The sequence below is a fragment of the Schistocerca americana genome, chromosome 9 (genome assembly GCF_021461395.2).
Source record: "Schistocerca americana isolate TAMUIC-IGC-003095 chromosome 9, iqSchAmer2.1, whole genome shotgun sequence".
Taxonomy (NCBI): Eukaryota; Metazoa; Arthropoda; class Insecta; order Orthoptera; family Acrididae; genus Schistocerca; species Schistocerca americana.
The window spans coordinates 3744358-3770441 of NC_060127.1; the positions used below are offsets into that span (position 1 = coordinate 3744358).

The 26084-nt window shown below is 41.4% G+C and overlaps 1 protein-coding gene across 1 annotated transcript in view; it reads right to left on the minus strand.

Moving 5' to 3' along the window:
- LOC124551187 (vegetative cell wall protein gp1-like) overlaps positions 1–15612 on the minus strand; it is an 82111-nt gene extending 66499 nt beyond the window's left edge. The window contains exon 1 of the mRNA XM_047126176.1: positions 15483–15612. Within this exon, the coding sequence (XP_046982132.1) occupies positions 15483–15612 (130 nt within the window). The remainder of the gene's footprint in view (positions 1–15482) is intronic.
- Positions 15613–26084: the final 10472 nt, after the last annotated feature.

The window sequence follows — 26084 nt, forward strand, 5'->3', positions numbered from 1 at the left end:
TAGTAACCTCAGCAATGAGGAAAAGTTTATTATGCAGCTTGTACAAAAACTAGACAGATCTGGTATTGAAACCAGGATTGTGGATGACGATGCAGATGCTGAAATTGTTGCAAAAGCAATAAATGCCTCAAAATTTTAACAGCAGGTGATTATAGTGGGTCAAGATATAGATCATTTTGTGCTACTTATCACTCTTGCTCCAGACAACACAGACATAAACCTGATGAAGGAAGGTAAAGGTAGCATCAGAACAAGTTGTCACGGTTCTAAAGATATGCATAACAGCTCAATCGTTCATGAATGCAAGAATTCAGTACAGTTTCTTCATGCAGTTAAGTGGTTGCTACAGCACTTCAGCCTTGTTTGGTAAAGGAAAGCTGCAAGCTTTCCAACTATTCAACCGGTATCCCCAACTTCATAACATTCCACAGATGTTCAATGATCCTGCTTCCTCTCCTGATACCATCGCAAAAGTAGGAGAGAAATTTATGCTTGCTCTCTACGCAAAAACAGTACAAAGTCCTAATGATAACTGACATGCCATTCGAGTGAAATGTTTGAATGTACTTGTGGGTCATCCAAACAATGCTGTTATACTCTCTCATTTGCCAAACAATGCTGTCATACCCTCTCATTTGCCACCCACTACTGGTGCAGCATGCCTACAATCTTATCGAGTTTACCTACAAGTCCGACTGTGGATGGGGAACAACTTGGATCCCAGAAACTGGGGCTGGAGGGAATCAAACTCATCCCTCTCCCCGATTCATGAAACCACCACCTGCTCCAGACAAAATACTGCTACTGATTTCACGAATCTGAACTCAAGGCTGTGGAAGAAAGTCAGATGTGTGAAGAAGGATGACCTACATTGCACAACAAAACTGTCATGGACATACGCTGCACTAACGTGCCTCACAGTGATTTGACAGAAGATTTGGATGATGGTTTTATGTTTAACAAAGTATTTACAAGAATTTCTTTATTTGATAGATATTGTTGTATTTTCTTTATCTACATGCTGTACATATGATTGTAAATACATTACAACAAAAGTTGATTAGTTTTACGGTAAATCTTAATTTTCATGAAAAAATTTTCATTCCAATTATTTAAGTTGCATAAATCTAAAGTAAAAGACTATAAAGCAAAATTGTTCCATATAAATAAAAGTCTCTTTGAAAGAAATTTCACTTTTTTTACGTACAAATTTTAGCACTCAAACTAATTACCTTGCTTAAACATGCATTTGACATTCTCTGAGTAGAATTTAACAAGAAATATTTTCTGTCATATAGATAACTTTGTTAAATGAACCGTTTTCTGTAAAGTTTGGAAAAAGGAAAATAAATTACATTAAGGGTTGGAGGAGGGGGAAGCTTCCCCAATAAGGGAGGGAACTTTCCTGAATTTTTACTTCTTCATCCCCTAAGAATGTTTTCCCAAAGTTTCAAAACTTTATGAATTTTTCCTCCATTTTTCCTAATCTGCCTGGACTAAAATATATATATGCAATGTTATAGGGAGCTTTTTTGCCTACTAATGACCACATGAAATAACTTACGTATTCTTTCTTTTCTCCTTTCTTTCTTTCCAGTAATTTTTTATCCTTTCCCCATGTTTTGCTCTTCTTTTTTCTGAAATAACTTGTGTATTCTTTCTTTTCTCCTTTCTTTGGCTCTGAGCACTATGGGACTTAACATCTATGGTCATCAGTCTTTCTCCTTTCTTTCTTTCCAGTAATTTTTTATCCTTTCCCCATGTTTTGCTCTTCTTATTTCTGTCCATATCACACCTGTCTCTCTGTTTACTCCTGGTCTTTGTTTTCTCTTGAAACCTTTTACTTTTGCTCTGAACCTTTCTCTTTCTCCCATTTCTTCCTTCATTATTTCCATTTCCTTCAGGTATGCATTAACTTCTTTTGTCCGCATCATTGATGTTTTGGAGTTTCTGTCGAAGAAGTTAAAAACTCTTTTTGTTGTCCTGTTTTCATCTAGCCTTTATATGTGTACATAGGATGCAACTCTTCTCTTCCTCATTGTGTCTGATATTCATGCTATTTTTTCAAAGTTCTTTGCTGCTTCTCGGTTTCCATTTCCCATCTTCATATTTTGGTCTCAAGATTTTCCTGATTATTTTCCTTTCCTTCTTTTCTATTTCACATGATTGTTTGGCTGTATTTAATGAAAGGTGTTCTGGTGCATAAAGGCATTCTGGTTTAATGACAGTCTTGCAATGCAAAAGTTTTGCATTTATGGAAACAGATTTCTTGTTGCACAGTTTTTTGTTACTTAGTTGAAAAGCAACCTCCATTTTTCTTGCCCCTGCTAGATTAGCTTCTTTGTCTTAAGTGTTTGGTTGTATTATTTAACCTAGATGTTTACATTTTTTAGCCTTTTTTATTCTACCATAATCAGTTTCCATGTTTTCAGTGCCTCCTACACATCTGTCATGCACTCTATTTTTTTCAAAAGATATACGTAGGTCTGCTTTTGAAGCTGTATCTTATAGAAGATTTATCTGCATTGTTGCATCTCCTACTGGTTCAGTAAAGGTGGCAAGATCATCTGCAAAAGCCAGACAATCAAAACTCATATTATCCTCTTCGCTCCCAGTTGTGATTCTTCAAATTCCTTCTTCTGTTCTTTCCCTCCATTCCCTGATTACCTTTTCTAGTGCACAACTGGACAGCTGTGGGGACACTATCTCCCTGCCTTACACCAGTTTTGATCTCAAAAGCCTTGGAGGTTTAGCCTAAATATTTAATTTTGTATTTGTTAGTGTGTCTTGTATGATTGCCACTGATTTGTTATCATTGTAGAGAGTATTATTTGTTTGTTTATTTATTTGTCCACAGAAAATTTGATACAATACTGTCAGACATGTCAGAAACAAACAGAAGTAATACATACATATAAAACATTTCCAAAAGAGGACGCAATAAGGTCCAAAAGAGGACGCAATAAGGTGAGGATAGAGTAGGAAATGGGCCATGGCCTAATCAAAGAAACTATCCCAGCATTCAACTTTGTGACAAGGGTAACCTATGGAAGGCCCAAGTCAGGATGGCTGGATAAGGAGTAATCCCTGTCATCCAGAACGCAAGTCCAGTACATTAAGACTGAAGTAGTCACCTCGCTTGGTACACAATTGGAAGAAGAATAACTAAATACATCGTCTGCATTGTGAGTGCAACATGTATGATACATAAATGAATGAAAAGGAATTTTGAAAATAAGAAAACTACTGAAAAAATAAAACACACACACACAAATTACATGACACTGCATAAAAGTACAAAATGTACAATAAGTCAATCAATGATGTAGATAAAACATGAAACTTTGATTCAAAACACCCCTCAAAAAATAAAACACAAGAGCATATTACATAGTACTGCTAAAAGGTATGAAGCAACACGAAAACGTGCTGACACTAAAATCATCACATTTACGTTAGCATGAAAACTTGCTGATACTAAAACCATCACAATTAGGTTAGCACAGATCTTTCCTCGGCAGAGGTGCATCACACACCATCTGAAACAGAGGAAACAGAAGACAACAGCAGAAATATTCTTTGCAAAGACAAACACAGCACCGATGATACATCAGTCAATAGAATCAAAAGAACCCAATGATAATTGAAGGCTAGTAATCCTAAAGACTAACATATTCATTTACATTGTAGAAACACTTCTCAACAAGAAATGATTTTAGCACTGATCTCTGATCTAAAAGCTATTTCCTTTTCCGGCCTCTTAATGATAATTAACAATGTGAGTCAAGAGCTCATTAGTTGGAACTAGCCTCATGTGGTACGCTGGTGTGCAAAACCTAAGTTTTTCCTGATTGCTAAAATTTAAGCTGTTTCTGGGAAGCATTTATAAAGTAATCATTTATGTAATTTGGTAGGTCTTTTTGCCAATATTGTTATCATCAGCATTTGTAAGAGTGATTTCCTGCTCTTCTTGCATCTTCCCTGTTTCCTTATTTACAATGTCCCACACAGATTTTGATTTGTTGTGGGACATTCTTATTATGTTATCATTTCTAAGCAATTTTGCTTCGCAGTTAACCGTCGATATGTTTTCCTATAAGTCTTAACATAGTCAATAAACTGGGAATCTGTGGATCTTTTCATTTGAGAACTGAGTATTTTTAAAGTCCAGCTGGAAATATTAATACCGTGGTCTGACATGAATGGGCTCAAGTCAGTTTCTTAGGAAAACTGTTGTGGATTGGTAGGAGAGTAAGCTCATGGATATTAGAGGAAGCCGAAAGGCACGCTTTTAACTCACGCAGGCTGGTGTGAGGTCTGGAACAGGACAAGGAATTTAGACTTTAGAAAAAAACGGACGTAGCTGGTGGAATACTTAACTTTGATCCATTAATGGTGAACGTGGGTCTTGCCGTTACATGATTCACAATATTAATAGCAACTGATAATGGCGCCTTGCTAGGTCGTAGCAAATGACGTAGCTGAAGGCTATGCTAACTGTCGTCTCGGCAAATGAGAGCGAATTTTGTCAGTGAACCATCGCTAGCAAAGTCGGTTGTACAACTGGGGCGAGTGCTAGGAAGTCTCTCTAGACCTGCCGTGTGGCGGCGCTCGGTCTGTAATCACTGATAGTGGCGGCACGCGGGTCCGACGTATACTAACGGACCGCGGCCGATTTAAAGGTTACCACCTAGCAAGTGTGGTGTCTGGCGGTGACACCACAAAAACACATTTCAAAACTGGACATGAATACTGAAAACATTACAAGCATTGTTAGTACTTGACTGTGGAAGCACTTCTGATGAGGATGCATTAGTTAAGACTACAAACAAAACTAAACACAATTTTCTGCAGATAATTTCTTTTATAAGAAAGAAATACATTCCTTTCTTTCATAGGTACAGCGGGAATTGTAAGGATTAGGACATTATATTCAGATAGCGCTATGTTAGTACTAATTCCTCTCTCAGTGGTATCAGTATTAGAAAGTATGTTGTCTATGAGATTTTCCATTCCATTTGTTATTCTTATGGGGTTATTTATAACAGGAAACATATTTAAGCTGTGCAGTACATTAAAAAACAGCTTCCTAGATGCAAATTCATGCATAAGGTCTATATTGAAGTCCCCACAGACAATTATAGTGCTTTTTCAGTAAATATAATGTCCAGCAGATACTTCAGTTTATTAGTCTATCCTCACTAGGAGCTCTATAAAATGCTATAATTACGATGTTACCCAGCTCGCCATGCAGTCGAACACCGGCAGCTTCGAAATGCTTTTCAATACTCAAAACTTCTGCCTCACTCCTCCTTTTGTATTTCACATTAGATTTTAGCAAAATACAAACTTCACTACCAAACTAACTAACCAACCAACTTGTAATGGTTGATGTTAACAGAACTCAATTCTAGATCCCTGCACCAGCACTCCGCGATACATATACAGCCAATATTGACATACTTAATAGCAGTTCAAAGGATTTATTTCTCAGACTCTGGGTATTATACCTTAAAATATGAAAACTGCCGAGATAGAGGCTGGTGACTTGTACTCACACTTTGCCACGTTACAACGGAAGCTGTTTTGAGGCGAGATACCAAAAATCCCCGAGCACTGTAAGTGTCCTGCTTCTTGCAAGTCTTCGTTTCGACTGCACCATAGTGCTCTCCAAAGCAGTTATTGGCGAGGCCGAATCGGTAGCTGCCAGTATAGAGTTTCCCACTACTGCTGCTGTCCAATCTCCAGTTGTCGACGCAAGGCCCTCTGCTGCTGACGGGGGCTCCCCACTGCCACTGAGGTGTCCCCAGCCGCTGGTGAGGAGTCCTCTGCTGCCGATGAGGTGTCCCCCCTGCCCACTGGTGATGTGTGCTCTGCTACCCGTGTGTAGTCATCTGCTGTAGGTATACCAGCCTCCTCTGCAGGCAACCTGGCCTCTACTGTGGGTAATTTGATGTTTGCTGTAGGTGACCGGGCCTCAGTTGCGTGTGACCCAGCCTCGGTAGCAACAGTACTTGATTTCAATGTCCTTAGGATTCCAAATGCTGTAGCTTCTTTCCTCATTCTACTCAGAAATCCAGTTGATGACCAAGCCTTCTGCTATCGAGAGCAAAGTGTAGCACATTTTTCCAGTTATAACAGTTGCAAACACTTCATTTCTTACCTGTCAGTTGCTATACATATTTCACAATATGCGCCATTACCATTTGTAGTCCTTCTACTTCTGATCTAAAATAAGCTTCTAGTTCTTAGAATTATAGGGGATACGTTTTATGCTACATCCATAAATAAATACACGAAGTGTTCACGAATAGCATTCGTTTTAGAAAACGAAGTGCTGTGTTTGAGTGACTACTAACATATTAACCGAACATATTTTGTGTAATTTTCAAAAGTTTTCTGATGGGGGTTTCTCGAGTAAATAATTCGCAAAAATGCAATTACACTTTTAGTACCAAATGCATCCAGAAGAAAGGAGAAGACTGGACCGAGGTGAAGATGGAGAGATGGTGGCAAGACAGAAGACGATGGAGAGGCCTATGTTCCATACAGACCCAGCCAGAGGCTGGAAAATGTCCGTGATAATGATGATGAGTGCCAAATATATATGTAATACAGACAGCTGGAGCAGAGAAAATACTGTTTATAATTACAACAGTAGCATCCCGTAATATGACAGAAAAGATAGAGTTCTGTGATTTTTGAAATTAGGAAAAAATTTAAAAAACTGGAAAAAGTAACTTAAATTTTGCATTTTCATTTTAAATTTGTAAGTTAAAGGAAGCCCAAAAAAGTGCGGGTGTCAACTAAATTTCAACACACTAAGGGGCAGCTTTAATGCCAAACATTTGTCAGGTATCTTTATTAATAGCACGCCAACCATAATGGAATTAAATAAAGCCTCTGACACCACTTTACCAACTATCAACCAAATTGCCACTTTTTAATCTAGCTTGTGCCTCAAGTTACACTACAGATCACTACGCTATGCCACCACAAGATTTCGTATTCAAATTTGTTGGCTTCGAAAATTCACAACAAACTTTTCACCTTTCAACTTCGTCTATATCTTGGGCTATGCTACAGATCACTGTCATCACAGCCTACTTTCTAAAAAATAATGTAGATACAAAAAACCTGTCACTGAGTTGTTCTTTCCCTCGTGCATGTATGATGCTACATGCCGTATCATTAGTACTGCCCAGGATACAGTTGATATCTGGTACTGATAGATTCAGTTGTCCCATTACCCAGTGTACAAAGATATGTACTTAATTACTAGTGGAATACGAACTATTGCAGTCCATTTTTCACTTCTAAAGCTTCTTGAAACTACATACATCTTGAATGACTAGTCAATTACAGTACAGTTTCCCACCAATATTTTATAATATTGAATAATATCTGAATCAAAATATAAAACGGAACTAGAGAGCTTACTTATAATGTATGGTTTACATAACACAATACAAAACTATACGAGAATAGGTATGAACATTCAAACTGCATTGATTACATAATTACAAATATTCAGTCTGGCAGATATAATTGCCTTATAGAAGACATGAATTTATCAGATCACAACTCACAGGCAGTAATAATAAAAGAAGTAGGGAAATTAGATTCACTCAGCTTTATCCCTTACAGAGATATGAGGAGTTCTAACCCAACAGACCTAAAGATAAAACTACAAAATGAAAAGTGGCCAGAAATGTACTTATCTAACAGTGTTACTGATAAATATAACAATTTCTATATTTTTAAATCCTTAAAGAGTGTTTGCCAACCAAACCTAAACCAATGAAGAAAAAGCAAGGAAATCTGCCACGGCTAACAAAAGGTCTATTAGTATCCTGTAAAAAGTTGAAACTTCTTCATGCAATTTGGAAAGCTCCAGATAGGCCTGGAAACAGGAACGTCATAAGGAAATAACAATGAAAGCAAGAAATAACAATGAAAGCAAGAAATAACAATAAAAGCTTAAGCTTAAAAATCAATTATGTTGTAACAGAAGATCCAATAATCATTAGCAATACTTTCAACCAATATTTTACCAGCATCTGCCAACAACTTACACAGGGTAACAATAGTGATGCTCTGCAAGCCCAAAAACTAGTTGAGAATAAACAAAAGTTACCCAGTAACTCATGTTACCTGTATTGGGCAACTGATCAAGAAATAAGAAAAATAATAGAGAAACTAAAAAATAAAGCAACCACAGACACAAATGGCCTGTCAAATAAAATTTTGAAGCTAACTACTAGGGAAATTGCTAAACCCCCTCTGTCACTTAATCAACAATGTCTCGAAAAAGGAATCTTCTCAGATAAAATGAAGATTGCCAGAGTACTACCACTATTCAAAAACGGTGCTCACATGTGCCCTTATAATTACAGACCAGTTAGCCTCCTTCCCATTTTGCCAAAGATCCTAGAAAGAATAATATTTGTTAGGTTACTGGCATTTTTTGATAAAAACTGTATAATACATGGTAGACAGTTTGGGTTCCAGAAGGAAACATTTACAGTGTCAGCTGCATTTAATTATATATTTTTTAATATAATCTCTGCAGGCCTAGATCAAGGCCAAATCCCAGTTGGTTTTTTTTTGTGACTTACCTAAAGCTTTTGACCTTGTCAATCACCACATATTAATAATGAAGCGACTCCACAATGGAATTCGAGCAACTGCTCTTGATATCATAAAGTCATTTCTGCAGAACAGGGAACAAGCAGTGGAATTGTCACACAATCAAGGGAAACAGCTATTAGAACTACAAGATATAAAACATGGGGTGACACAGGGTAGTATTCTAGGACCCCTCCGTTTCCTTATATACGTAAATGATTTACCTTATAACGTAGACAGTGAATTGATACTCTTCGCAGATGACACAACAAGCATAACTGTGAGACCGAGCTTACGGGAGGCCATAAGTAAAAGTAATCAAACAGATGAAATGATCACCCAATGGCTTGAAGTTAATTCTCAATTATGAGAAAACTAATGCAATCCTATTTAGGAACAACATAAGAAAAACAAGTGAACTGACAAATTTACAAGAGCTAGGTGTAAGAGTAGTCGAAAATGCTAAATTTTTAGAGATCACCGTGGACAGTTGTTTAGGATGGAAAGATCATATTTCCAATATAAGCAATAAACTTAGCAGTGCTGTTTTTGCTCCAAGACAAATTAAGTCAGTAATAACTGAAGATGATGTGCGCATGGTGTATTTTTCATACTTCAATGCTATAATGAGCTATTGTATAGAAATCTGGGGCCACTCGACTGAGGCAATTAAAATATTCAAATTACAAAAGAGAGCAATTAGAGTAATAGGAAACAAAAGAACAAGAGATATTTGCAAGCCTCTTTTCAAAAAATATAAGATTCTAACCTTCTACAGCTTGTATATACATAAATATCTACTCCTTGCTTGGGATTATAAAGATAAATTCAACAAAAATGAAGATGTACACCTCCACCACACCAGAAACACCAAGAAATTAAGAATTCTGCAGCATAACACAACTCAATATGAGAGAATCAGTGGTTACATGGCAGTAAAGTTGTACAGCTCTTTACCACCACACATCACTAATGCCACATCGAAGGATAAGTTTAAACAGTCAATCAAACAACTGCTATTAGAAACCCCTTTATATCCAATCAGAGAATTTCTTTCAAACGAAAATAACTGAAGCAAACAGGCATAGTATACTTAAAAAAAAAAACAGCATTGTTTTACCTAAATATTTTGTTTTCTACAGTATTATTGCTCTTAATTTTTTTTAAATGTAAACAAAATGGGATCTACATGACTGTATTATACCACATATATAAAATGATGAACCCATAGCATAGAATTATTGCAGTTAAATGTTCAGTAGTTTAGGTACACAGATTATGTATGCCTCATAAAATCCGTTCAGTTTACAGTATCTAAAATTTTATAACTATGATGTAAATTTCCAGAAATGTTGTGGCTAAAATTTAGAATCAGTAAAAGTAATATATTTTATTGGAAAACTGACAAAGCAAATATGTACTTGGACTTACTCCATAGATGTACATCATAAGCTGCTAAATAAATAAATGAACTTTAAACTTTGCAGATACATGTAAAATTTGTTGAAAGTCACTTAGTACTCTCATTCACTGATACTGGATAAATATAGTCTAGTTATTCAAAAAGATTTTGGGCTTGCAGCCGGTCGTCGTTCGCTTCCATCCACGGTATTTCGACAGGACTACTGCCAGCCATCCTCAGGTGAGTCTAGCTATTTGGCCTTCATAAGCTACACTACTTTTTCACCCCCACCACCATCCCTTTGATAGGTAAGTGGTTCTTACCTCCAATACGATTCTTTCCAGAGAGTAAGTGATATGTGTGTCGAGTTTGGTTGAAATTGGTCCAGTGGTTTAGAAGGAGATGTGGAACTTACATACATTTTTAGAATATATATGGACATCATGTTTTCTTTGTGAAACTTGGAAATAAATAAAATTTTTGAAAAAAAAGATGGGTCAAATGACTTGTATAAAAGCAAGAAAAAAAAACAGACCAGAGAAACATTCGATGTGCTTTTGAATTATGCTTGAAATCATGTAGAGCAAATGAGGTGCTGGTTGAAAATTCGAAGTTCAATGTTCAGTTTAGGGTCTTAGAATTTTAAAGAATAGTAGAGGATATTATGCTGGTGGAATTTCACTTAGTGGTCACCTTATGTCACTAACATGTGAGTGTCCCAACTGCTGTACGTGATATTGAGCACCATTCAAAGGTGCTTCAAGTGTTACCCTAACCTGTTTCATTTCTTACTTTTAGACAAATCATTTTGCAAAACATTCGACCAATCTTTTTCAAAATTTTTATTTATTCTGTTACAGTATGTGTGGATTCAAATGTGATGATCCATCCCAATCTACATAAATCAAAAACGTAAACTGGACAATGTGTACAGTGATGATATTCCAATCGTTTACAAGTATCTTAAGATTGGACATAGTGTAAGAGACTACTCATTTGTTATTGACACAATGGACCCTCTGAACAGTGTTTAAATTTTATGTATTGAGTTTTGCTGTCCAATTTGTGGTTTCCATGTTATGTACCATGGTGTGAAATGTCATGCCATGTCATGTCATGTCAGTACTCACACAGTTATTGTGATTGGGAAATTTCTTGTGCTTGATAACGATCAGTAACAATCGAATACAACAGCAATAACAAAAATTTTCATAGCAGCTGCTATAATAAGGGATTTTTGATGAATCGCGGAACTTCTCATTTGGCCATCTCCTACTACTCCAATACTATTTTTTTCCCACATCTTAATCACCCACCAATAATTATTGGACAGACGGTGTCAAACTTACAACAGGAATACAAACTATTAGGAATATACCCACAATCAAACAGAAATACATGAAAAACATAAACAGGGTGGTCCATTGATAGTGACCGGGCCAAATATCTCACGAAATAAGCATCAAACGAAAAAACTACAAAGCAAACGAAAAAACTACAAAGAACGAACCTCGTCTGGCTTGAAGGGGGAAACCAGATGGTGCTATGGTTTGCCCGCTAGGTGGCACTGCCATATGTCAAACGGATATCAACTGTGCTTTTTTAAATAGGAACCCCCATTTTTTATTACATATTTGTGTAGTACGTAAAGAAATATGAATGTTTTAGTTGGACCACTTTTCTCGCTTTGTGATAGATAGCGCTGTAATAGTCACAAAGTTATAAGTACGTGGTATCACGTAACATTCCGCCAGTGCGAATGGTATTTGTTTCGTGATGCATTACCCATGTTAAAATGGACTGTTCACCAATTGCAGTAAAGGTCGATATCGTGTTGATGTATGGCTATTGTGATCAAAATGCCCAACGGGCGTGTGCTATGTATGCTGCTCGGTATCCTGGCGACATCATCCAAGTGTCCGGACCGTTCGCCGGATAGTTACGTGTTCAGCCAAATGTGAAACATCAACCACGACCTGCAACAAATGATGATGCCCAAGTAGGTGTTTTAATTGCTGTTGTGGCTAATCCGCACATAAGTAGCAGACAAATTGTATGAGAATCGGGAACCTCAAAAACGTCGGTGTTGAGAATGCTACATCAACATCGATTGCACCCGTACCATATTTCTATGCACCAGGAATTGCATGGCGACGACTTTGAACAGCGGTGACAGTTCTGCCACTGGACACAAGAGAAATTACGGGACGATGACAGATTTTTTGCACACGTTCTATTTACGACGAAGCGTCATTCACCAACAGCGGTAACGTAAGCCGGCATGATATGCACTATTAAGCAACGGAAAATCCACAACGGTTGCGACAAGTGGAACATCAGCGACCTTGGTGGGTTAATGTGTGGTGCGGCATTATGGGAGGAAGGATAATTGGCCCCCATTTTATTGATGGCAATCTAAATGGTGCAATGTATGCTGATTTCCTATGTAATGTTCTACCGATGTTACTACAAGATGTTTCACTGCATGACAAAATCGCGTTGTAGTTCCAACACGATAGCTTGCGTGCAATTGAAGTGGTATTGAATAGCATATTTCATGAGGGAGGGAGGGAGGGGGTGTTTTATCACTTAGTAGGGTGTGAGAGTGGTAAGAGGCCATTGGCAGTGACGTCAGGAGCATAGGTGGGTGGTGTCGGCTTTGGTCAAGGGTTGTGTGGTTGATGTCAGTTCCTGGCTGCTGGGTCGGCATTGATCACGGGCTCTGTGTTTGGTGTCAGCCACAGGTTGCCTGGTTGGCATTGCTGGTGGTTATGAGTTGCACGGGTGGTGTAACCATTGCTCACAGCTTGCAGAGAGCATCCCTGAAGGCTATGTTCACAGGGATCTCAAGATAGATCTGGAAGGTCGCTCGCTACTTTTTCTGATGTTTTGCTCTCTTATTCTCCTCCCACGTGTCGATCAGGAAACTTATTGTGTCTGTCTGCTTTTTTTGTGATGACCAAATCGCCATCAGCCACACTGTGGCTACCCATTTTGATCTTGGAAAAGCGTAAGCATCAGGGATGGTGAATGCCATGAGTGAAGTGGTTCGACGGTCAGTTCTGTTTATCAGTGCTACCTTTTTTTTTTGCGAATGGTCTACCCATCTGCCTGAATAGAAACCGGTGCTGTAATGTGTCCGTTTCATTACAAAACTCGCGTCTGTCTGAAGCACGCAGATTGATCTGCATCAGTCTGTCGTTTGTGGGGACAGTTCTGTGGACAACTTTGTACCACACACCTTTGGTGTAGGATGATATGGCTTACTCTGATTTGTCCTTCCAGGCTATGTTAGCTACTTGGTACCATGGCCTCTCCACTCTAAGTCTCCCATTTCTGATGGAAAGCAATGCTGTTTTCCTGGGGTTCAACTTCGCGCCTGTTGCTTTTTCAAATGACTTCATGATCTGCTGAGTTTTGTCAATGTCTTCTTCGCCAGCTGCGAGGGCTCCCATGCCATCTGCATAGGCCACACAAGTGACTGTGGAGTGTCCTGTTTGGTAGCCTTTGATTTTGCTTCTCAGTTTACATAGCAGAGGCTCTAATGCAATGGAGAATAAGTCCATGGAGAAAGGACACACTTGGCGCACTGACTTTTTTTCCCCTTCCTGACATCCATCCATTTATTGTAATCTTTGAATTGGCATTTGTGACAATGTTTTTGATGACTCATACGAATTTTGGACCACAACCAACTCGCATGGGTGTCTTTATTAGGTAACAGTGACTGGTCCTATTGAAACCATTGTAGACATTGATTGATACAATCGCTGCTGTAGTATTAATTGCTGCATGTGAGATTATGTCCCTGTATGTGGTGACAACACAGAAGATGCTCCTGCCCAGCACTACACGTCTGCCACAGGCGATGTCCTTTTTCGTGGCTACTTTTATATTTTCCGAGGAAAATTTTGCAACTGTTTTATAGTTGGCATTTAGCAGCATTATGGGCCTGCAGTCATCAATATGTTTCGCTGCCTGTTTCTTTTGGATCAGAATTACCATCCCTTCCAGGACAATGGGTGGTATTTCTTTCCCATTTATAATTTTGCTGGCCACTTCCATGTTGAATTCGCCGATTACATCCCAGAAGTGTTTATAAAATTCAGTTGCTTTTACTTTTACACTGTGTCTTAAGTTGACTTTTAGCCCAGTGTGTGGTTTGTTCTGTGAGGAGGGCTGGGCCAGAGTTTGTTAGAGCTTGTCAGGTTTCTAGGATGATTTGCTTGCATGATTTCAGTGTTGTCTATCTCGGCTTTGCCAAAGAGGTTGGTGAATTGCTCTTCGCTATGGCCCATGATTTTTCTCTTCATTGTCAGCCTGCTTCCTTCAGCGTCATGGATCTCTGAGACTGTCTTGCTGCTGGCCCTTTGTCTCTCTCTGTGCAGGTGGTGCAATGTGGCAAGTTCATCTCCGATGTCACCGTGGAGCTGCCTCTGAGTGATAACTCCTTGCATTTCTTGTTTCTTGCCATTGAGGTGTCGTGCCTTCAGCTTCCTCGTGTGCGTCAGGTACAGAAGGTCATCCTCTGGGGCGTTTGGACCATCCTTCAAGCAGAGTGCACAGAAGTCTGCCATGTTTCTTCACCAGAATGCCTTCTCTGTTCTGGATCTTATTAACATTATTCTGATCACTGGCTTGTCTTGTTGTACCGGCCACTCTGTGATGGAACTGTGGGTGCCTCACCTCTCTGTGCATTCTTCTACTGTTTTTGTAATTTCTACATGTAAACTCCCATCAAGCAGATGCTGCATGTTCAGTTCCCATCTTCCAGTGTTTTCTTTTGCAGGAGCTGAATGTTACACTACTAATAAGTACAGTGACCAGAAAACATTGCCAGACAGATTTCTACATATGTGACAGAGCTGTCCATTTCTCTGCTCACGACGGGGTTCCCTCTACGTTGACTGCAATTCTGTGGCCGTTGAACATAGGTTTTGCTTTTCCAGTTTTGTGTCCTGTCTGACCACAATTTCAGTTGCCATGTTGAGTTTCTGGATCGATGTTGGTGAAGATGTCATATTCTGGTACCCATTCTATTCTCGAAGGTACTACATCTTGTAGCATTATTATGTCAGCTGCTATGTGCTGCAAGAAGTGCATAAGAACATCTCTTTTTATTTCGCTACTCATTTTATTTACATTGCACAAGATAATCTTGTAGTTTCCCATCCCAAGCATTTATGCATTTGGCGTAATTTACTGGGGTATTTCTTCTTTGTGCTGTGGCCGGTCTGGCTGTAGGCTGACCTCTGTGTTTTGCACTCCTGTCATTGCGGACAGTGTGTCCGACACCTCCGCACTGGACATGTCCGTCTTTTCTTTGCTCTTGCTTCCTTGTCTGCTGCTCTGGACAATGACTGCTGGTTGTCATTTGTCTCTTTTGGTTTGCCGTCTGCTTCTTTGAGGATGCATGTGAGTTTTGTGACTAGTTTCTTTATCACCATCTCACCTGCCTCGGTGTATGAAGTGCATGTGGGTGAGGCGGTGTCAGGGCTGTGCCTGGCTGTTATGATGACAGGCACAGCTGATGACTTGGTGGCATGTGTGCCTTCACCCACCGGCCAGCAGTTGGCCTCCATTGGGTTTTTGTTGTCCGAGTCGGAGCTCGGGACTGCTTGTCCCCTACGCTGCCTGTGGTGGCTACTGCTGGAGCCGGTGTTGCCAGCTGGACGGCCTCAATGGCACGACCACCACCGCTACTTCCGATATGGCCAGTCCATCATTTGTGCGCAGGCTCTCGCCCATCAAAATTCCGGCATAGCTTGCTGCCTGCTCCGTCCCATTTTCAGTGTTTTCGTGTGGCAGCTGAGCCATTCTCTTGGTTATCGGGCAGCTTCCATGCATATGATTGATCGAGCTGCAGATGGAGGATGTTGGTGGTTGTCGCTGTGCTGCATGACCCCCCCCCCCCCCCCCCGTGTCCCCTATAACCATGAAGGATGGCACATGTTTCTTAAAACTATGCTGACAGACTTGACTCCTGGCCTGCACCTCAGAAGTCTCTCCTTACAGAGAGAACTTCTCCATACAGTCTGAGGCAGTGCGTCACTTCCTGATTTGGAACCTCAAATGGGAGGTTATATACTCAATAGTTCTCACTTCAAGTCTGGCGTACATAATTTTCACATCACTACCTCGACCATCCCTGTGCTTAAATTTTCTGATTCCCCCCATTTACATTTACAAGTGTCTCGTATCTGACCTCCATTTTAAGTTTCAAGAAGAAGCTGAGCAGCGTGAAGTCTAGCTTCAGCCCTTCTATTTCGTTCTTCCCTATTCTGAGATCTTCATACATCCACTCTTGTGTATTGAAGACAGATGGTTTATGGTATTTGCAGTCAAAAGCGAATTGCACTGTGGTGTTGGACCAGTTAAACATCATCATGTTGCTTGTTGAAAAGCTCACCAAATCATTGCAAACAGGAAGATGATCACCAATGGTGAATGGCTAGGGCTGGTGCGGTGCTGAAGTTAGCAGGTCGCGATTGCGGGTGTTGTGCTGTGAAACGTCGGGTGGCAGCAGCAGCCGGGAAGTCCTCGCTACCTGTGACGCACGATGGAGCAGTGGCACATTTGTTCACAGACAGATAGCCAGCAAAGACTTGAACCCTGGGCTCCTACTTACCAGGCAAATGTGCTAACCCCTACACCACCGTAGCGTTGGGAATATCACAGCTACCCGGACTACTGTTATCGAAGATAAAGTTGAGACTCATTTGTCTCCAGAAAAATGTAATTCCATCAGATCAACAGATCACCTGTGCCTGAGGTGCAGGCAGGATTCCCCCATAATGTACAAAGCTGGAGAGCTATTCCTCAGCCTCACCAATACTGACAATTTAAGAATGGGAAAATGGGCTGAAGCGTGAACTGAAGTTTTTGTTAGGTAGCTGATATAAACAGGAGCGATCCACGCAACATACAAATTATAACATTCAGCATCCCTATTGCAAAACTGTTCGCCAGACAGACGCACAGACCCAGGATGTGGATATTAGCCTTGACAGCCCATGCAGTCATCGTGAAAAGACAATTGGACAGTGTGCAATTGCTTATGGGCTTGTGAGAAGAACACAAGAGGGCAAAACAACACACCAAATACTGTGAGACTTTCCTAAACTTCCTGAAGATCCCACTGACTGCCACCTTCAGGCATGCCTGCCGCAACATGACTTGATCATTGCTGCCGCCCATCCCCACAATCCCCCATACCTCACAAATGTATATATAGGGCTATGCTACACATTAATCTATTATGGCAATTGTATTTTTGTGTTGAGATTCATTGGTTGCCAACTGACAAGCAAATAATCACATTCCAAACTAACCAAACTATGTAACCAACCTTAAAATCCATGATAACCAGGTCAGTAAGAACAAAATCAAACAATGGAAAAGACACGCTGGAATAATGATAATATTATGAAAAGGATAGATCACTGTTCTTTATATAGTGGATATGTTGAGTTGCAGATAGGCACAACAAAATGACTGTCAAAAGCTTTCAGCTGGCTGCCGCACTGGACACTGACATACAAAATTGTATTGACATATAAAATTACCCCTAATGATCCCATTACAACTACCCAGACTGTGTTACAAAAATACTGAAAAAGCTAGGATTGTCATAAACACTACCAGCTGCTTACATAGCACTTCTTATACTTCCTGACCCACACAAGCCCACTTTTACCTACTTCCCAAAATATCCAAGTACAACCATCCTGGCCGTCTCATAGTAGCCGGCTAAAAAGCCCCCACTGAACACATCTCAGCCCAGGTTAAGCACCACTTTAAACCCGTCACACAGAGCCTCCCATCGCACATAAAAGTCACCAATCACACTCTGGAACACTTCAAAATAATTCCCATCCGTTTTGCACATATAACCCTCCTCATCACCATCTTCACAACCTCACTTAACACAAACATCCCACATACATGTATCATGTCAGCCCAAGAACACCCTCTCTCCCATTGGTCAGCTGGAAGCCTTCCAAAAATGTTGTTTATTGTCACCTTAGCCAACTTCATCCTTACCAGATACTTCACTTCTGTGGACCATACACAGAGTCCCACTGCAAACTGTTAACAAAAAGCCCAGCATACAGATTAGGTTCCCTGATATGTAAATGGCTCAAAGACTTCTTAAGTAATAGAACCCTGTATATTGTTGTCAATGGCAAGCATGTGTTAGAAACAAGGGTATCTTCAGGAGTGCTTCAGAAAAATTGATAGGACCGTCTTGTTCTTCCAATACATTAATGATCCAACAGAGTGGCGAGCAGCAATTTGTGATTGCTTGCTGATGATGCTGTAGTGTATGGGAACATATCTTAGTTGAGTGACTGTAGAAAGATAAGGCTGACTTAGACAGAATTTGTATGTGGTGTGATGAATTGTAGCTTGCTGTAAACATAGAAAAGCATATGTTAATGCAGATGAATAGGAAAATCAAAACACAGAAGAATAGGAAAATAAAAATGCAGAAGAATAGGAAAATCAATCACGTAATGTGAGAATACAGTACTACTGGTGTGCTTCTTGACTTAGTCGCGGCAGTTAGGAATAACTTTCCAAAGTGATATGAAATGTAATGAACAGGTAAGGACAGAAGCAGGGACGGTGACAGGTCAACTTGAGTTTAGTGGGAAAATCCTAGCAAAGTGTAACTCACCTATGAAGGAGATCACAAACAGAACACTTGTGCGACCAATTCTTGGGTACTGTTAGGGAATTTTGGATCCCCACTGGGTTGGGTAAGACATTGAAGCTATTCAGAGGTGTGCTGCTACATTCGTTACGGGTAGGTTTGATCAGCATGCGAGCATTATGGAGATTCTTTGTGAACTTATGTTAATCCCTTTGGGGAAGAGGACGATGTTTTCATGAAACACTATTGAAAAACTTTAGACAACTGGCATTTGCAGCTGACTGCAGAATGATTCTACTACCCCCAACATACATTTCACATGAGGACTACAAAGACAAGAAATTAGGGATTGTACAAAGGCATATAGACAGTTGTTTTCCCCTCACTCTGTTTGAAAGTGGAACAGGAAAGAAAATGACTAGTAGTGGTACAAGGTATCCCCCACCTGGAACCATATGGTAGCTTGCAGAGGATGTACCTAGATGAGGATGTACAAAAAATGAAGAAAACTGCTGTGGGAACCAGGATGGTCCACACAAAAGAGGCACTTCTCGAGACAGATGGACTGGACCACCTGGCTCTGTACTAGTTTGTTGACAACATTTGGGTTATCCAGACTAGTGACAAAGAACACTTTCAATTCTTGCAACAACCTGACTGTTACCCCCAATTCTCATTCAGCTGGTTCAACCCAAAGTCATCTTTCTTGGCTTTGACCTCACTGAAACCCACACCCAAACCTCAGCCCATGTAAAACCAGCCAATAATCTATGGCAAACATACCTGCTATACCACTGAATCACTCAACACCTATAGCAGCAATCTCTCCCAGACTTTCCTTTCCCACAACTACTTCACAGGTCTTACCCACAAACAAATCTTCTGACCAGTAGCCTCCTCATATCCCGACTGATACAGTTCACACTTTGGAAAAGAAGCTGAGAAGCACCCCTCTCATCACTCAGTACTACCTTGGCCTCAGTGCTTTACTCTGCAGAAGGCAATGATTTTCTGAAATAGAACCCTGAAATGTGATCCTCTCTCCCCAATATCCTCCCAACTGTCACCATTCATTGCTGTCTTTACCTCAGTAAATCCTAGTTTAGCCTTACGACATTCCTGAACAGTTACTGGTACCCCAAGGTTCCTTCCCATGCAATTGTTCCCACAATATAGTCTTTGCTGGGCCCCACCATTGGTAAATTCTACAATTCCACAGAGTAATTTGTGAAACCACAGGGATTGTTTATCAATTAATTTGTGCCCATTACTCAGCACATTACCTAGGCATGCTTGCCACTAAACTGGCTGAGCTCATAAATGGACAAACAGGAATTGTCAACCTTAGGGATAGCCAATACTCAGTTGCTCTACAGCATGTCTCAAGGGATCTGAGTGCCTGCTACACCTCATGGGCTATTTGGACTACCTCGCCTGACACTACTTTCCCTGAACTCTGAAGATAAGAACTTGCCCTCCATCACATCCTTGCATCCCAAAAACTTTCCTGTCTTAATCTCCATTAACATGCCCCATCCCCCATTTGCCATCTTTTTCATAACTTTTTATTACATGTGCAGTGACTTTTTCTGGACTGAAACAACCACAGTGCTTACTGATGTATTATCTCTGATCTACTACTCTCTCTCACCTACCCCCCCCCCCCCCCGCCCCTTTTCATTTACTTCTACCCACTTCTTCACTAATGATGAGTCTCCCTCATTCTGGGATCTAAGCCACCTGCACGTCCTTTTTAACCTTCGCCAATCTATCCCTTTTCTCCTCACCAAGGAAAGAGCTGTTGGTTCTAAAAGCTGGGAAGTATATCACGTTCATAACTGACAGTCAGCAGTACCGTACATTTTGCTTCCTGAAGTAAGTACTGGCCAGAGGATGTGTCTCATAATTTAATCAAACAAATAACCCAACCTATAAATGAAGAAAATTCAAAACAATTTTAATTCCATTGAGAATTTTAAAGCTCCAGGCAAAATGAAACAATGGAAAATATTGCTATCACCGTATAGCGGACATGTTGAGTTACAGACAGGCAGAACAAAAGGACTGCTATACGCGTGAGCCTTCAGTCAAAAAGCCTTCTTCTTAAATAGAAAACATGCACACATTCATGCCAGTACGACTCGTACACACAAGACCAGTGTCTCTGGCCACACTGCAAACAACTGCGGCTGATGGGGAAAGCAGTTTAGGTGGAGGGGGTAAGAAAGAGGCTTGGGGGGGGGGGGGGGGGGGGCAGGGAGCACAGCAGGTTTCGGGTGGCTGAGCCGTTATGTTGCTTGTGGAAGCATACAGGAGCATGGAGGGGACAGGGTAGGAGAGACTAATGGGTACACTGGTGTAACAAAAGGCTGTGCAGTACTGGTCAGGGAGTAGGGAAGGGGATAAATGGGTGAAGGACAGGGACAAGTCAAGGTTGAAGCCAGGGAGGTTAGGGGAATGTAGGATATATTGCAGGGAGAGTTCCCTCTTGCACAACTCAGAAACACTGATGTAGATAGGAAATCTCCAGATGGCACAGCCTGTGAAGCAGTCTTTGGAATGAAGAACATAGTGTTGGGCAATGTGTTCCACAATAGGGTGATCCAGCTGTCTCTTGACCACAGTTTGTCAGTGGCCAGTCATGCAGACAGACATATTGCTGGTTATCATGCCCACCTAGAATGCAGCACAGTGGTTGCAGCTTAATTTGTAAATGGCATGACTGCTTTCACAGATGCCTTTGATTGTATAGGTCATGCTTGTGACCGGACTGAAGTAGGTGGTGGTGGTGGGAGGATGTATGGGATAGGTCTTACATCTAGGCCTGTTGCAGAGATATGAGCCATAAGGCAAGAGCTTGGGAGCAGAGTGAAGTAGGAGTGGAAAAGGATACTGCATAAGTTTGGTGGCTGGCAGAGGAGAGTAGGCAGGATATTCTTCTCCTAGGTCATGAAGAGAGGTAGTCAAAGCCCTGATGGAGAATGTGATTCAGCTGCTCCAGTTTGGGTGGTACTGAGTCACGAGAGAAATGCTCCTTTGTGGTGGAACAGTGGGAATGTGGGAGGTGGTAGGTGACTGGAGAGACAAGGCATGATGAGGTTGAGAGGGTCATTTCGGTCTATGGAGATCTCAATATGTGGTGAGCGTCTGCTTGTCACTACACATGCGATGGCTGTGAGTGATGAAACTGTATGGCAGGGAATTTTCATATGGAATGGGTGGCAGCTGTCAAAGTGGAGGTATTTCTGGTGGTTGATAGGTTTGATATGGACAGAGGTACTGATGTTGCGATCTTTGAGGTGGATGTCAATACTGAGGAAAGTGGCTTGTTGCATTGAGGAGGACCAGGTGAAGCCAATGTGGGAGAAGGTGTTGAGGTTTTAGAGCAATGTGGATAGGATATCCTCACCCTTGATTCAGGTCACGAAGATATCGTCAGTGAATCTGAACCGGGTGAGCAGTTTGGGATTCTGGATGGCTAGAAAGGATTCTTACAGATGCCAAGGAATTGAATGCCTTACGATGGTGCCATGTGGGAGCCCTTTGCTGTACCACAGATTTGTTTGAAGGTGATGCATTCAAAAGTGAAGTAATTGTGGGTGAGGATATAGTTGGTCATGGTGAACAGGAAAGAGGTTGTAGGTTTGGAATCAATTGGACATTGGGTGTAGGGGATGTGAGTGAAGAGAGAGGTGGCTTCTATAATGATGAGCAGGGTGTCATGTGGTAAAGAAACAGGAACTGTGTAGAGTTGATGGAGGAAATGGTTGGTGTCTTTGATATAGGAGGTAGATTATGGGTACTAGGCTGAAGGTATTGGTACACAAGAGAACAGATTCTATCAGTGGGGACATAGTAACTGGACACAATGGGGCATCGTGGGTGATTGATTTTATATCCTTTGCGAAGAATGTAGAAGGTAAGGGGTCAGGGAGTGGTAGGGGTGAGGAGAGAAATAGACTGAGGGGAGATGTTTTACAATGGGCCTAAGGATTTGCGGAGAGACTGGAGATCCTGTATTTCCGGAATGCAGTCACTGTGGCAGGGCTTTATGGGTGAATAAATCTGACAGCTGGTGGAGTCCTTCTGTCAGGTTATCACTGTGGTTCAAAACAACAGTGGTGGGGCCTTTGTCAGCAGGTAGGATTATAACGTCAGTGTCAGTTTCTAGGTGGTGGAGTGTGAGTTCTGCAAGGGTTGCAGAACAGCTTCTGTAAAGTTTGGAAGGTAGGAGATGGGGTACTGGCAGAAGTAAAGCTGTGAGGACGGGGCGTGAGTCGTGCTTGGGTAGCTCAGATGGTAGAGCACTTGCCCGCGAAAGGCAAGGGTCCCAAGTTCGAGTCTCGGTCTTGCACACAGTTTTAATGAGCCAGGAAGTTTCATATCAGCGCACACTCTGTTGCAGAGTGAAAATCTCATTTTGGAAACTTACTTCCTGTTCACCATAGCCAACTATATGCTTATCCACAATTACTTCCCCTTTGAAGACATCACCCACAAACAAATCTGTGGTACAGCAATGAGCACCCACATGGCACCATCATATGCCAACCTGTTCATGAGCCATCTAGGGGAATCCCTCCTAACCACTCAGAATCTCAAACCCCTCACCTGGTTTAGATTCATTGATGATACCTTCATGACCCGGAACAGGGTTGATGGCAAACTATCTTCATTCCTCCAAAATCTCAACACCATCTGCCTCATTCCTCTTCAATGCAACAAGCCATCTTCCACAATGTTAACCTCAAAGATGGCCACATTGATAACTACATCCATACCAAACCTACCAATAATCAGTAATATCTTCACTTCGACAGATGCCATCCATTCCATACCAAGAAATCCCTTCCATAAACCACTGGTAGCCTTTGCACCTATAGTGACAAGCAGACCCTCTCCAAATATACCACGGGTCTCACTGAGTCCTCCATAGACCAAAATTACCCTCCTAACCTTGTACAGAAACAGATCTCCCATGCCTTGTCTCTTAAGTCACCTACCAACTCTCAGATTCCCACTGTCCGTCCAGAAAGGTGTGCTCCCTCACAACTCAGTACCACCCAGGACAGAAAAAGCTGAATCACATTCTTCACCAGGGTTTTGACTAATCCTCACCATGCCCTGAAATGAAGAATGTCTTACCCAATAGCCTCCCACCCCTCATACATTGGTATTCCGCAACACCAAACCTACGCAACATCCTTTTCCATCCCTGCTCCCAAGTCCTTGCGTCAAGGTTCATATCCTTGTAGTAGACCTAGATTCAAGACCTGCCCCAGCCACTTTCCCACCACCACCAATTCCACTCCGGTCACAGATAATCACATATCCAATCAAAGTCAGGGCGATCTTTGAGAGCAGTCGTGTAATGTACAAATTAAGCTGCAAGCACTGTGCTGTGTGGGCATGAAAACCAACAAGCTGTCTGTCTGCATGAATGGCCACCAACAAACTGCGCCAAGATAGCTGGACCACCCAGTTGCTGAATATGTTGCCCGAAAAAACGCGCTTCACTTCAATGACTGCTTCAAACCCAGTGTCATTTGTATCACATCTACATCTACATTGATACTCCGCAAGCCACCCAACGGTGTGTGGCGGAGGGCACTTTACGTGCCACTGTCATTACCTCCCTTTCCTGTTCCAGTTGCGTATGGTGCGCGGGAAGAACGACTGTCTGAAAGCCTCCGTGCGCGCTCTAATCTCTCTAATTTTACATTCGTGATCTCCTCGGGAGGTATAAGTAGGGGGAAGCAATATATTCGATACCTCATCCAGAAACGCACCCTCTCGAAACCTGGACAGCAAGCTACACCGCGATGCAGAGCGCCTCTCTTGCAGAGTCTGCCACTTGAGTTTATTAAACATCTGCGTAACGCTATCACGGTTACCAAATAACCCGGTGACGAAACGCGCCGCTCTTCTTTGGATCTTTTCTATCTCCTCCGTCAACCCGACCTGGTACGGATCCCACACTGATGAGCAATACTCAAGTATAGGTCGAACGAGTGTTTTGTAAGCCACCTCCTTTGTTGATGGACTACATTTTCTAAGCACTCTCCCACTGAATCTCAACCTGGTACCCGCCTTACCAACAATTAATTTTATATGATCATTCCACTTCAAATCGTTCCGTACGCATACTCCCAGATATTTTACAGAAGTAACTGCTACCAGTGTTTGTTCCGCTATCATATAATCATACAATAAAGGATCCTTCTTTCTATGTATTCGCAATACATTACATTTGTCTATGTTAAGGGTCAGTTGCCACTCCCTGCACCAAGTGCCTATCCGCTGCAGATCTTCCTGTATTTCGCTACAATTTTCTAATGCAGCAACTTCTCTGTATACTACAGCATCATCCGCGAAAAGCCGCATGGAACTTCCGACACTATCTACTAAGTCATTTATATATATTGTGAAAAGCAATGGTCCCATAACACTCCCCTGTGGCACGCCAGAGGTTACTTTAACGTCTGTAGACGTCTCTCCATTGATAACAACATGCTGTGTTCTGTTTGCTAAAAACTCTTCAATCCAGCCACACAGCTGGTCTGATATTCCGTAGGCTCTTACTTTGTTTATCAGGCGACAGTGCGGAACTGTATCGAACGCCTTCCGGAAGTCAAGAAAAATAGCATCTACCTGGGAGCCTGTATCTAATATTTTCTGGGTCTCATGAACAAATAAGGCGAGTTGGGTCTCACACGATCGCTGTTTCCGGAATCCATGTTGATTCCTACATAGTAGATTCTGGGTTTCCAGAAATGACATGATACGCGAGCAAAAAACATGTTCTAAAATTCTACAAGAGATCGATGTAAGAGATATAGGTCTATAGTTTTGCGCATCTGCTCGACGACCCTTCTTGAAGACTGGGACTATCTGTGCTCTTTTCCAATCACTTGGAACCCTCCGTTCCTCTAGAGACTTGCGGTACACGGCTGTTAGAAGGGGGGCAAGTTCTTTCGCGTACTCTGTGTAGAATCGAATTGGTATCCCGTCAGGTCCAGTGGACTTTCCTCTATTGAGTGATTCCAGTTGCTTTTCTATTCCTTGGACACTTATTTCGATGTCAGCCATTTTTTCGTTTGTGCGAGGATTTAGAGAAGGAACTGCAGTGCGGTCTTCCTCTGTGAAACAGCTTTGGAAAAAGGTGTTTAGTATTTCAGCTTTACGCGTGTCATCCTCTGTTTCAATGCCATCATCATCCCGTAGTGTCTGGATATGCTGTTTCGAGCCATTTACTGATTTAACGTAAGACCAGAACTTCCTAGGATTTTCTGTCAAGTCGGTACATAGAATTTTACTTTCGAATTCAATGAACGCTTCACGCATAGCCCTCCTTACGCTAACTTTGACATCGTTTAGCTTCTGTTTGTCTGAGAGGTT